General features: G+C 30.9%; 2 protein-coding genes across 4 annotated transcripts in view; both read left to right on the top strand.

Moving 5' to 3' along the window:
• The window catches only part of LOC149894364 (E-selectin-like), a 35,342-nt gene extending 25,631 nt beyond the window's left edge, over nucleotides 1–9,711 (top strand). For 2 of the 3 annotated variants that reach the window (XM_090099083.1, XM_090099063.1), the window contains 3 exons: nucleotides 2,299–2,367; nucleotides 4,765–4,841; nucleotides 5,286–5,538. The gene's annotated coding sequence lies outside the window, so the exon portion shown is untranslated. Of the gene's footprint in view, nucleotides 1–2,298; nucleotides 2,368–4,764; nucleotides 4,842–5,285; nucleotides 5,539–9,575 lie in introns of those variants that run through there. The other variant, XM_090099074.1, reaches the window with a different exon arrangement.
• Nucleotides 9,712–11,212: 1,501 nt separating this feature from the next.
• Nucleotides 11,213–11,776, top strand: LOC149894363 (uncharacterized). The gene has a single exon (XM_090078105.1). It carries the CDS (start codon nucleotides 11,213–11,215, stop codon nucleotides 11,774–11,776), a length of 564 nt encoding a protein of 187 aa, XP_089934231.1.
• The last annotated feature ends 2,554 nt before the right edge of the window (nucleotides 11,777–14,330 follow it).

Below are 14,330 nucleotides of genomic sequence, written 5' to 3'. Positions count from 1 at the left end.
AGAGATAAGTTGATGAAATATCATCGTTCACAGATACCTTGTAGCTTGTCTAAAATTTCATTTATAACTGCAGAATAATTTTACCGAGGAAAACGCTGCAGATCAATTTCAATAACGCGTAATAACCATGCTCACCATTGCCGTTACCGTCGCAGCAGTAATGATGAGTATGAGCTTTTACACTATGGCTGTAAAAGACTTATATGATTTCTGTAAAAACCGTTATCAGAATTCCTCTTGTGACAGATCACTTTATTACTCAGCAACCTTTTGAGAGAAATAAGTATTGGCTTTAATTAAATTGACCTTTGGCATATTTGTAATGGCCATGGACTAAACTTCCATTATTCTGTCAATTTAGTCTTTTATGTTATCAACAATACCGCTGTAAGCTGACTTATGGTGATAAGTCTTTATGCAAACTAATTTATAATCTCATCTTTTAGCGCCAGACTGTTTAGGGTTGATAGCCTTGACGAATTCAAATCTGTTTTTTAGATATGTTAATAATGCATGGCGGTTTCTGAAGTATTTGTGAATTTCTATATAGTGTTTAAGTACGCGGTGTGGTAGGAAAGATAAGCAAGTTATCAGGTATTGTTGATCATAATCTTTTTTTATGGGGATTTTAACAAGAAGTTGTTTCCATTTCCGTATATAAGGTGAAATTAAGACTTTTTAAGCAGGGCTAGTTTTATTCACCTTGTCCATTTCTAATCTGTAGAAATGAGATGTCAGTTTAAATGCTTCATCTTTTAAAACAATTTTCAACACCATCAGTTGACCTACATATACTGATATTACTGCATTACTACATTCTAGTCTTGCTGCGTTACTACTACATTCATTGCTTGCAGATGCTATTAACATTTATCGCAATCTAAAAGCTAGTTTCGGTACTTAAAGACAGCACTAGAAATTACTAATTTCTAGTTGACCTGTTTTTATTCAAACTTCCATATTCTTTTTGAATTTTTAAAATTGCACATAACTATTGTTTTTGGTATTTTGGTATAAGTATTCATTTCCCCTTTTACCTTAAAAGTTTCCACTGTGTAATTTTTCAAAGATGTTTTAGGTCAGTCTCGTTTTAATACTTTTAGGAAACAAGATGAAGTTTATATAGAAAAAGCTATAACGAAATAAGATGAAAATGAGAAATACCTAAACTAAATTAATCTCAATCAGTCGTTTTATATATTCCGATCCATATCAATTCACCTTTAGTTTTTGTAAAAACTTATTTGTAAAAAATTGTTAGACGCGTTTAAAGCAGTTAAAAAGTCAGTCAAACTACAGTACAAACAAAAGTCGTACAAAAGTCAGTACAAACGCAATTATTTTTGAAAAAATTTGACTAGTTTGATGGTAATGATAGTCTAAATTGTAGCCAAACAACTAATCTTTTATCATCTTTAAAAAACGGTGCCTAAGTTTTTTTTATGCGTCGTTTCGGTTTTTTTAACACTTCTTATCATTACTGATGACTTAAAGTTAACATTACATAATTTGCTGTCCTACTTTAATAGTTTTCCGCTTCCAATCAACTTTTTAAGTAAAATTGCATTCTTTCACCGAATAAAGTTTTATTTCCAGTACTATTTATCTTTTAGATTTTTATAGTGTGTTCTAACATGAAATGGCTTAGTCTAAATTCTTGGAGAATGAGAAAATACATCATCTGTTGAATGTTTGAATGTAATTTGTAAAAATAAGTTAAAATCCGTGTTTCCATATGCGGACATTGCATACCATTTGTTTCTTTAACAAGTGAAAAAGATCTCAATGTGAATGATATTTTACAAATTATACAAATATTTGGGATGGCATCTCGTTTTTCCTGGTATTTTTTCCTGGACCAAGTATTTTTTACCAACTTGCATTTGATGCTAAGACTTTGAACGCTAATCCGAGAGTTTTGTGTTCCAAATTTAATAATCGAAATACATTTAAATAATTTTGGACTAGAATTTTAGTGTATGTTTATGCCATCTTCCACAGTTACTAATTGTGTATAATTAATTGTAACATTTTCTGTAGACTATTTTTGATTAATTCTTTTGCAATTTATCATTGGATTGCCATTCTTTTAAGACATTATTTAATTTTTATAAAATTTGTTTTCAATTCAGTTTGCAAAAGGTTGGTCAACAAAGTTTAAGTTGTGCAGGATTGAGTTTCTAACTTTTTAAAACAAAATCAATGTTAAAAAATAATGGGTTTGCCTTACATTTAAATTTAACGGAAAATTTATTTATTATGGAAAGAAACATGCTTTATGATATGCTTATTTTTCAGTGATTAAAGTTTCATCAGGATCACTTACTCAAACCGACGCCAGAAATTGCAAAGTGGCTACTTGTACAGGTATAACTTATTATTCTTTAGCCTTTGAATAAACAAAGTGATCCTTAGATTCTTTTTCAAGTGTGAATTAAGTTATTTTACAGAATGAATATACCAGAAAGAATTAAATATATACTTATATTGGTTTTTTAAATAAGCCTTTTTTTCCTAAATAACCCAACTTTTAAGAGTATAAAGATAATCAACACTAACATCTTAAATTGGAGTGTGATGAAAAAGTATGCAATAGCATTAGGCCCAGGTGACTCAGCGTAGCAAGCTCTATGATCAAGATATCAGTGTGGCTAAAAGTTGCATGTACTGATATACCAATAGGATGGTAAAAATGCTGTAAGTGCTGAGGATCCCATCTTTAATAAGTGATATAATCTCTTACTAAACTTTGGTATCACATTTAAACTTCTAACTAGATATCATTTGAATTCTCATTCAAATTATTTAGATGAATATTGTACACATTTCTAAGGTTGTGCAATCTATATTCATCAAAGTTAAAAATCAATGTTCATTTTAACAGTTTATTATTGCAAGTTATTCCCCTGACTTCATTTCATTAGTTTTAACTTGTTATTTTTGTTTTCAGAACAATTTGGAATATTAAAACCGTCTCTGTGTTAAAATTTGTTCTGGATTTACTCTTGTCATATTGCTTAAAGACTCAACTAAAATGATGCTCTATCTTAGTGAAAGTTTCTTCGTTAGTTTTTTACTCATTACACATCATTTTCTTTCTTGTGTTAATCAAGAGACGAACAAAATCATAAAAAAATTATATTAGCTTATATCTCGTCCAAATAATAGTGGTTTTATTTCTTTATTGATTTCTGCAAAACTTTGGTAAAAATATCAATTACTGCACAGATGCTTGATGAGCAACTGCATTTGTCCAAATGTTTACAAGACATTTTATACTTTGAATTGTGTCTTAAGTTACTTGGCGGCAGTTCAAAGGGTTTCCCTTATCAAATTTGTCTTAAATAAATCCGCCTACGAACATTTCTTTTACTTAACTACCAAATCCAAACTTGAATTGGCACCCATCAAAAATTAGAAAAAAAACACTTCTGCTCTCAATATATCAACTAAAAAGACCTCCAAAATTACGATTCCTTCCTTACTGGCGTATTTCCATGTACATTTGATACCAAAACATCCACCTGCAGAAGCTAATAGGGCTGCTGTCAGATATGCATTTGAAATTTAGTTGCATTTAAATTAGACAATAAATTAGACTGGCTCAAAATTTTTTAAGTCTAACAGCAAAATCATAATATAACTATGTCTGAAAAGCAGATGGCATAAAGTGCGTTCCAATAGCTGGGAGTAATGTCCATTTGCTTCCAATAAGTAAAGTGAACTGTTTTCTTTATCCAACGAGATAATCCCAAGGAGTAATTAATGCTAATGAGTAAATCAGCTACAATATTTATAACTTACTTTCCTCCTAAAGTAACGATAATTAATTTTGGGCCGAAGGTTTATCAGCGAGGAACTTTTTAAACAATATGGTATTAACTTCAAATAGGGATGATATAGACATGGCTATCATTAAGAAATTTTTAACCTTTGCTATTACAACTCATTCATAGTGATTAAACTGTACACCTGTAAAAGACTCAAAAAAGTTTTTCTTTCCTTTGAGCAGCAAATGAAAGCAACATACCCAATAGGGAAACCCTTAAAACACAATCCAATATCGCTGTTCTAGCTCTATTTGCACAACAGTGATGAAAAGGCAGTTTTATTTATTTATTCAACTTAGTTAGGAAACTAAAAACAGCCACTATCGCATGGAGATGTCTTATGACGCTTGCAAATAGAAATAAAGCAACGCCACTAAATCCAGTGTAAATAGAAAAGTTCATCGCTTGAGATTCCAAAATGTGTTAAGCAATCTACCATAAGAAATATTTTGCGTAACACGACAATGCCACTCAAGTATTGGATTGTTTGCAGCCATCTCTTCGGAGTGGCTGCTAACACTCAAAAATTTAGCTTAGATGCTTGTTTAAGATTTCCTTGGTGAGCTAGCCCACCAATGTATATATGAAATAGTTCAAATATGGCAACAGAAAAAAAAAAATAGCCAATGAACATCATGCCAGGACTTCTACATCCTCGATTTGAGGTATACTTATGATTAAGATATAATTAAAAAGGTAAAAAAGATTGGTTCACAACATTACTTCCGCCTTGAACTCGGAGATGTTAAAGATTGCAAAAGAATATATTAACATAAGTAGACAATAAATAATTTGAGTGGAGGAAAAGAAAAAAAGCTGAGCAGGATGTGCGCTTTCTTTTCTTGCTCTACATGATAATATTAAAATAGCTGCTTGCTGTTTAATTATTTCCTTTTGTTGTTCAGTTCATTAATAAAAAAAAGTTATCGTTAAGGAATGAGTTTGAATCAGTCTCCTCTCTGGTTATTATGGATCCTTTTGGTGCATTCAGTGTTACTTCAAAATTAAAATGTAAGTTCTCCAAAGTTTTTCAAATAGTTTTTTTAATTATGCAAAAACATTTAACTTTGAGAGTTGTCTCAATCTACCAGATTTTTTTTAGGTATTTATCCATTTATTTGATTTGCTTTTCACAGGTTCATTCAAATAATCAAAATTGAGAAACGAGCTTTAGGAAGTTATATTTTACTAAAACTAATTAAAAAGAGATTCTTAAATCAGCTTCAGTAAAATATATTTTTCTTAATTTGGCTTCTTGATTCATATTACTAAAAACTACATTTGTGTTTTGATTTATTGAAGTGTGGTACGCAAAAAAGACATTTTAGTTAGCTTTAAACAAAGAGCACTTTAAACAAATAGCACTTTAGGGAAATCAATTTTTTTATATGCACTTCTAAATTGAAGTTGATAGGAAAATGCATATTTGATTGTCTACATTTTTTTGTTTTCCAGTTTGTTGACTCGAGAATTGAGAAAGATTCTGCTTGATACAAATTACATTTACTTAGTTATCAAAGTGATGATTACAATTGTAAAAAAATTTTTGGTTTGTATATACCTAAAGTCTACATTAAAATTCAGAATTTTTACATACTTATAAAACATTTTTTGTTGGTATAAAAAATTTTCTCACTTACTTTTATAACTAATTGATAAAAATTTAGATTTGCTGTAAAATCCTGTCTTTTCGAATAAAGAAGCTACATTAAAAGAGTGGTTTTAGCAAGTAACATCCTTAGGAAAAAACCTCCTGCTTAAAAAATGCCTTATGTTTAAGAAAATTTATTCTAACCTTCACCTTACCCCGTAACCTAACCCAAAGCCTTGGACTTGTTTCAAGCCTTTCTCTTAAAACAATTTGGGCATATTACCAAAGTTAAAGATGTTTTTCTTAGACTCTGCGTTTGCATAACCTAAAAAAAAAATCATTTTTTAGTTAAGCACTGATCTTCAAATATTGATCAGTCCATAACGCATGACTCTTCCCTATGTACAAAATATTTGAGGGAAGTAAGCCCAGCTTTTAAATGTCGAAGAGCAGTTATTCGTTTTGACCCTATTTATTCAAACCATTGACCTCCATCAACTTTTTTGAAACAAAAGAATTTCGTTACTAAATTACAAAGTTGTTGAGCTGTTTTACCAAATTATCTAGTGGTACAAACCCAAAAGGCATGTGCTCAAAATGTCAAACTACTTAATGATTAACTTTTTAACCAAAAAGTAAACTAATATAATTTATAGAGAACAAATTAAAAAGATTTTGATTAACGATTTTTTTAAAGATTTAAGTTATGCCTGAGGTTTCGAAAAAAAAAAAAGCCGTTTTGAGTTTTCCGTTTACGCTTAGGGCATATATCGTTTAAGCTTTGAACGTTTAATTTTTCTAAAATTTTTAACAGGTTTAAATCAGCTATTTGTGCAGAGTATTACACATAAATCACATACCGCATAAAGATTTATATTTACTAAAGATAAATACAAAATATAAGTGATACTTTTCTGTAATTTGGACTAAAATACATTACAATACTAGTGTTTTTTTAATCTAACACTAGAATAATATATATTTGTAAATGCAGAAACATCCAAATTACTCTTTGTTCAATTTTAATATCTTTTGATACTAACTCACATAAGGTTATAATTTAACAAATTAGTAAGCATTTTAAAAGGTTACAACTTGGAATGTCTTTTTCACTTTCACTTTCTTCTTCGTTTTTAATATCAACATCGCCTGAACTTTGACTAAGCACTTGACTGATTTGCAAACATTTTCAAAATATTTTGCTTTTTTACGCAAGTCCAATTTTAAATTTAACCTTATAAAATAACATTCTTTCTAACAAAATTTCAAAAAATGGAAAATGAAACAATTTTGAAAATACACGTCGTTCATTTCAAATAAAGGGTGAGATAAGTTGTTTTTCCTATCAAACTGCACAAACAGCATGACGAAATATATCAAATTTTTTTTATCAGTCAAAATGCCAAGTGAAAAGTCTTGGAATTTTTTTATAAGTACAAAATGTTTTTGAACATAATGGACCTTTTTCAGAGAATACCCGACAACACAACCGTTCGGGTATTATTTTTTAACGGGTAATTGGGTTCGGATACCGATGGGATCAAAAACTTTCGAGTACTAATGAATTAAATTACGCAAAAAGTCGAGTCAGCTCGTGTATAAAAAACTACCCAATCTTATTGGCGTTATCGGTTAGTATCCGTTCGGATAATTGGGGTCCAGAAAAAATTTTTTTTTCACTGTTATTGGTGTCCATTACCCGTTCGGATCGGGTCTTGTTCGGTTCAAATCGAGTGCCGGACATTCTTTAGTTTGATCCTGGCTGTCAACAACTTTGTAAACGTTCTTGTATTTTTAGCTTTTTCAAAATTGGTTCTCCTTGATTCAATAGGGAAAGACTACTAGAGAGCATTTGGTATCACTAGGAGTTAAACTTGTGTTTTCCGTCCTCAGTATATTCCACTATACAGTAATTCATAATATACGCTTATTAGTGTGAAATGATAAGCACTGTTTTATTCATTACGTTAATAAAATTACAAAAACAATTTCTTACTCTTCTTGTTATGTTTAAAACATAACAAGAAGAGTAAGAAAATATTATTTGTAATTTTATTAACTGTTGTTATGTTTTCATCAACTACTCCTCTTTTCTTCTTTTTTTTTTTAAACGAATATCTTTTCTTCTTTTTCTTTATTTGAAACCTACGAAACTCCTGTTTACTTTTTTTACTCAACATTTCTTCTGACTTCTTTTTAATTCTTTACTTCTTCTGCTTATCAACAATAAAACTCCTTGTTTATTCAAAAACTTTTCAACCAAAAAATTCTCCCTCTAAAATTCCTCTTTAAACACCGTTTTAAAATTCTCTTTCACTCGCTGTAAAAGCTCTTGTGCTGTGATAGCTTTTGCTCGTTTTTGTTTACAATATATATTCATCAACTATCTATATGACAGATTAAACAAGCCTCTGTGTGTACGTCTTTTCCCAGTCGTTGTTTTTAATTTTTCTTCTTTCCGCTTTTATTTTCTTATCATTTATCTACATGACAGGTTAATTAGTTTTCGTGTGTACGTCTTTTTCAATTAGAGTTTTTTACTCTCTTCTCCCTCCTCACAATAAAAAAGATATTTTGAGCCAGTAACATTCAAACTATTTAAACTGTTGTTCCGTTTATCAAATTGGACCTCAAACGCACTTCATTTATTTCTTTTAGAAAATGAAAAAAGAGTGAAAGAATTTAACAACAGTAGGTTTTCTTTCTTCACATTCTGTCAAATAGCTTTCATATGAGTAATTATAGGAGAAACTTTACTTCCCATAAACTTTTTGTTACCTTAAATCACCGCATCTTTTTAAACAAGTCCTTAACTTTATGGTAACTTTTTGTTATCAAACCCCATAACTATTTAAAGCTGAATAAAAGCTCGTAATAATATTGGTCTCTTCTATTCTTCATGCCAATAATAAGTCTCATAAAATTTTAACAGCAACAGTCTCATATAACAGTTCATGCCAATAAAAACATTAGTTTTTATTGGCATGAACTGTCTGATCGATACACATGTTTAATCAGCCTAATTTAAAATGTGTAGAAAATAAGAAATAAGTTGTGAATAAAACTAAAATAAATGAAAGCTAACTTTATGTTTAAAATTGATTAGTTAATCAGATGGTGTGATACTAATCTGATAAGAGTTCATTTTACATTTTAAAATGTTTTCATTATATTGAGAAGGCAAGGTTCAATAAGTGTGAGGACGGGCTTTTTTTATTTGTGAGAGCGGGCTTTTCTAAGTGTGACGGGGCTTTCGTGTGTGACAGTTGTAAATGGTGAGAATGTGTGTGAAGTAATGGCGATGATTATCTGTGTGCGGCAATTATGGCGATGATTAAATGTGTGGTGTAAAGGCGATGATTATGTGCGTGCAAATAATTTAAGATTCTTGAGTAGAGCGGGAATAGAGTTCGCATTAGTGCTACAACTTTTCAATAAAAATATTAAAGCATATAGTAACAATAATAATGCCTAAATCGAAATATAAACAAAATGGTAATACTTACCACTGGTTTCTCTTATCTTATTTATATTACAAAGTAATAATTCTCAACTATTTATTTAATGAATATATATTTTTTTATCATTAACATATACAAATGAATAATATTAACATCGATCGAATGTTATACGTTTTAGTCGGGTAAAACATAAAGATAATGAACATAGTTTTTCTCATTTTCTCTCCTCACAATATCTTAGCGCTGGTATTATAACCTTGTAATTTATATTCAAGAGTTATGTGCAAGAGTTATGAAAATGTGATGTGTTTGACATTTTAAATGATTTTATGAACAAATTTGTGGAGAATTGGAATAATAGGAAAAGCCATTTGCTTCATAACGCAGGAATTGGGTACTTAAATTAATTTCCACTGTTTTCTGATTATAATTGTAACTGACAGTAACCGCTTGCTAATAAAATCGGTAGGAAGTTAATTGATGGTGCTATAAAAAAGATTTGATAATTAGCAAAATGTTTTTGGATAACAAACATCATCCGTCAACAAGTATGTATTTGATTATATCAAATATTTCAACTAATGTACAAACAGCTTATTTTAATTTCCTTTCATTTACAATGTCTTTAGTTTCTTGTCTTTAATAGAGATTAGTAGTAAGTGTCTGGAAAAAACGTCTCTATCTTTATTAAAGATAATTTCAAGTTTGCCGGTGAAACGCTATCTAAAATCTGGCCAAAAATCTCAATTTACCAATTTCCTGTTGTTGCAGAAAGTATAAACCCAGAAAAATCGAAAATAACCTCCGATACATTGAAATCTAAAGACAACAGCAGGTATATACTCATTGTGTTTATACCAACTTTTGGTGAGTGCAAACAACTCACATAGATGTACAATGTGACTTGTTTGCACAAGTCACATTGTAAATATATATAATTTGTTTGCACAAGGCTCCGAACTTTCTTTTTTCAATAATCTGATTTCGCAAAACTTAAATAAAAAAAATTATAATGAAATCTACTTAGGTTGCTTCATTTTACAATTGAAGAGTTCGATAACATGAAAGATGACTTGTAGAGGTTTTATGAAAATAACTTATCGTCAGATCATTTTGCTGCACCCATCAAGACATCAGCTCTATTTTTTAAAAAGTTCTACCAACTTCTGTTCCATCAATGCGAGCATTTTCTACCGCGGGCAGAATTGTCACTAAACAAGGGCATATCCTAAACACACCACACACAACAGAAAAAGTTTTGTATATCAACAAAAACTAAGAAAAACTGAGTGATCTTGTAGGTGATAAAGATAACTTATCCGAAGAGGACTGCCTTAAAGATGATTAAATTAATTTATCAACCAAATCTGAACAAGGATCATCTCCTAACACTCAACCAAACCCACAGAGTTACAAGATACCTTAGCGAAGGGAAATGAAAGGAGCTCAACAAATGAAGAAGAAGAAGATTCACAAGATAATTTTGAGGGCAAACAACAGCCACCTACAAAATATTGCTTGTTTAAAAAGAACTAGAATATTGATTCTTCCTAATTTAGAGTTCAAAATTTTTAAATTTCTCATCAAATTCTGGCATTTTAATTGTAAATTTTCATTTGTAAAGTAGTGAATAAATTTTTTAAAAATGGTTAATAATTCCCTCACGGTTAAAAACTAACAACTTTATGTCAGTATTCGTATTTTAATACTTGCTTTAACGGGTGATGCGGAAGTTATCGGACAAATCCTAATTTCATTATTTGAGCATAATAATTAGTTTTTGTGGTTTTATGCGTAGGCATAAACGTTCTATAAAATATAAACTTTATAATTTGAAACACAATTATTTAAAATGAGTTTAAATGCAGCTGAACAAGAGTCTTTTCGACTAAAAATGTTTTCTGTAAATAAACCTAATATAAAAAATAAATAAATCGTAAATCACTTTGAAAAGGAAGGATTTGCTCGAAGTACAATATATGATAACCTAAAAAGACTTGAAACTGTTCAATCGTTTTCTGATAGGAAGCACCCTGGTCGTCCGACATCCTGGACTAGAAAAAAGAAGGCCGAATTAACGAAACTTGTCAGCAATCGAAAAGGGGTGAGTCAGAGAAAAATAGGTATTAAATTCGGTGTAAATCAATCGACAATTGGTCGTCAGTTAAAAAAAAAAAGAATATTAAATATAGAAAAAGACTCCAAAATACACTATTGAACAACAAATAAAGGCAAAGAAAAGAAGCAGGAAACTAGTTAACCAACTCTATAACACAAAATCGCTTCTAGTCATCGATGACGAAAAATACTTTTGTTTTGCAGGGGACAACATGCCTGGAAATTCTGGATACTACACAAACAACAAAAAGACATGCCCAGAAAGTGTTCGTTTTATAGGAAAAGAGAAATTTCCAAAAAAATTATTAATGTGGATAGCCATATCTGACCGTGGTATGTCCGAGCCATTGTTTCGCACTTCCAAGGCTGTAGCGATCAATTCATCAATCTATATTAATGAATGTTTAGAAAAACGACTTCTTCCATTTATTCACAAGTATCATGGAGACTTTAACTATTTATTTTGGCCAGATTTAGCAAGTTCTCATTATTCTAAAGATTCTCTAAATTGGATGGACCAATATGTCTACTACGTTGATAAAGAATCCAATCCCCCAAATGTGCCTCAAGCACGACCAATTGAAAATTTTTGGGGACATTTGGCACAGAAGGTTTACGAGGGAGATTGGCAAGATTCAACAGAGCAAGTTTTGATTGATCGCATTAAACTAAAACTACAAGAAATTGATTTAAACTTTTTACAGTCGCATATGAAAGGTGTCAGAGCAAAATTGAGATCAATTGCAGATGGTGATGTTTTTTCATATAAAAAATAATATATATTTATTAAAAGATAAATGCTTTATTTAAAAAAAATGTAATAGTAGTTTGTTTTTTTATTTATAAATAAGTTATTGACGTTTTTATTTTGTCCGATAACTTTCGCATCACCCGTTACAATAAGTCAAGCAACAGTTGCTAAATAGTTTGCAAACTTATAGAAACTATTAATGTCCAGGAAAATTGTGCGCTTTCATGTATATGTAAATTTACATAAATACTGTGTGTTGGTTTGCTTAATAAATCAGTGTTCAATTTAATCGAAAAAAAAAATCTCAACAATGAAACATCGTTTGTTTGATTTAAAAAAAGGGTTCTGGTCAAGAAATCAACTCTTCAAATAACTGTTATAATGATTCGCTCAAATTAAATGAAAAAGTTTTAGCGGGGATTTTCTCACGGGTAAAATCATGTTCTAACAGTTTCTTGAAATTGTTAATTGTCGTATGACTAAACTCTAATTTGGTTTAGAAATACTTATTTTTTGAAATACGGGTTTTATTTAGGTTTTTGAACTATCTTTATTTTTTATTTTTATATATCTTTTTAAACTTTAGATCACATTATAATTACTTTGGTTGACAGTTTTAAGGTTATTCGTTCAAAACCTACCCCACCACCACTTTATATTCAGGGCAGCAAAAACGTAACGAAATACTTCCCTGAAGTTGTGTAAAATTTGCTTCTCTTATGTACGGATAAAGCAGATTAGATTTTCTAAGACAATCACATTGCTATTGGCAATGTGATAGTCTTAAAAAATGTATTCCATGTTAGCAATTTGTCAATCTGGAATACATTTTTCGATTTCATATAAAGGGTTTTTAACGAAACCAATGACACACTCTGATAATTGACACTTTGACAAGTTTTTGATAGTGCTGATGACATTGTACATTTAGATGATTGCGACATAAATGGTAGGCTCAGCTTCTGCAGAGTGTCTCTAACAAGGTTTTGAAAATCATTAGTATTTTTTCCATAACAGAATATTCACAAATGGTTGAGCTATCCCAATTGATCAATGGTCCTTAGATTAGTGGGTGTTTTTTTCTGCTTAAACCACTAGACTCATAATATTTCGATTTTCTATACTTGCATTCCTCGCTCTTAGTTCCTATCCTCCTATTGTTACGAGTAGTAGCGAGTAAAGATGGAGCGATCTAAAGATATGTTTACGGTGTGACTGTAACTCACGATGGCTGGACCTCGTGTACCAATTACAAATACTTCTCGCTGACACAACACTACGGAAAAGTCGGGAATTAAATACAATTATTCCAAAGCAAACTGAACGGCACTGCTGATTTTCTTTGCAATCTTTTAAAGAGAGTAAGTGGAGAAAAAAAAAGCGAACTGGTACCTCACTGCATTTCAAGCATTTGATTATAGCCCCCATGACTGATAGCCAGAGTTCGTGAGTCTCCTGCAAAGTATACGCGACCTAACAGCTCTTGCTCATCAGTCAACAATGTTCTAGCAGCGCCTTAGAAAGGTACTTTAAAGAAATTGATATCATCCACCCAAAACCGTTGGAACTCAAGGTGTGTGACCATAAAACCAGTCTTGTAAATCAAATCGGCACTGCTCCTTCATACTGGGTGCACAAAACAAGAAAATGATGCATCGGGATAAATTGGAAATTTTCAGAAATTGATTCCAACAACAGAAGAGTTGAAAAACTGGAGATCTTGAAATTCTTGAAAGAGATTTGACAGATCAGCAAATAATTGACCGCTAACAATGACCCCACCATTCACCTTGTGGTTCCAAAATTTTACCATCTTCAGGGATTTGTCAATCTTATGCCAAGTGGTTTGGAAAAGAAGTTCGCTCTTCAATTCAACACGGAAGTCAACGCCGAAACAAGGATGTTTGGTTTCAGACAAGTTGTCAACGAAGTTGCCAATTACTAGGCCCTTGTTATAAACGTAAGTTAAAAATCATTTAAACTCTTAGTCGAAAGTTTAACTGGGTGTAGTCTCTTTTTGTGCAAGTTTCCAATGCACCATTAGAGATGCCAGTTGTCAAATGTTACATTTAAAGTTGCTAATATTAATAACTCTACTTATGACCAGAAGTTATTCAATCAGTTGCAAATAATAACAAAAAAATGCGAGTAATTGGGAATAATTTCAAATTGTTACCCAAATTCTGTTCAGAAACCAAAAGCTCTTCAATAACACCAGGGAGTAGCTAGATGATGACGTCGAGGAAACAATACCTGAAAGACAAAAAAACTTATTCTTCAATAAATTTGATGGCAGCAGTGAAAGTGAGTGCAAATAAAGGCACACATAGTCTGCGAAATATGCAGGCTATGTGTGCTTGCTACATGCTTGGAATAGCTGAGAAATCTTTGCTTTGCTAGTTTACTTAATACAGTTGAAGATCAGTCGTTATTTCACTTTATAGTAGCACGTGGAATGACATTTGTTTTTCTTGCCAGTTTTATAATCAGGATATCTGGAATTATCTGTGAAATGTTTTTAAAGATCACTCAATGAAGACTTTTAGGAACATTTGAGCCGATACGAAATCCAAATAAAC

Source organism: Hydra viridissima, unplaced genomic scaffold (assembly GCF_058129835.1).
Source record: "Hydra viridissima isolate aposymbiotic clone 2 unplaced genomic scaffold, HvirCarnegie_v1 scaffold_1, whole genome shotgun sequence".
Classification (NCBI taxonomy): Eukaryota; Metazoa; Cnidaria; class Hydrozoa; order Anthoathecata; family Hydridae; genus Hydra; species Hydra viridissima.
The sequence above is the reverse complement of the archived record's forward strand: the minus strand, read 5'-3'. Positions and strand labels throughout refer to the sequence as shown.

What these genes read in the sequence shown, in the direction of transcription:
- LOC149894363 (XM_090078105.1), top strand. Translation starts at nt 11,213, where the DNA reads ATGCCTGGAAATTCTGGATACTACACAAACAACAAAAAGACATGCCCA.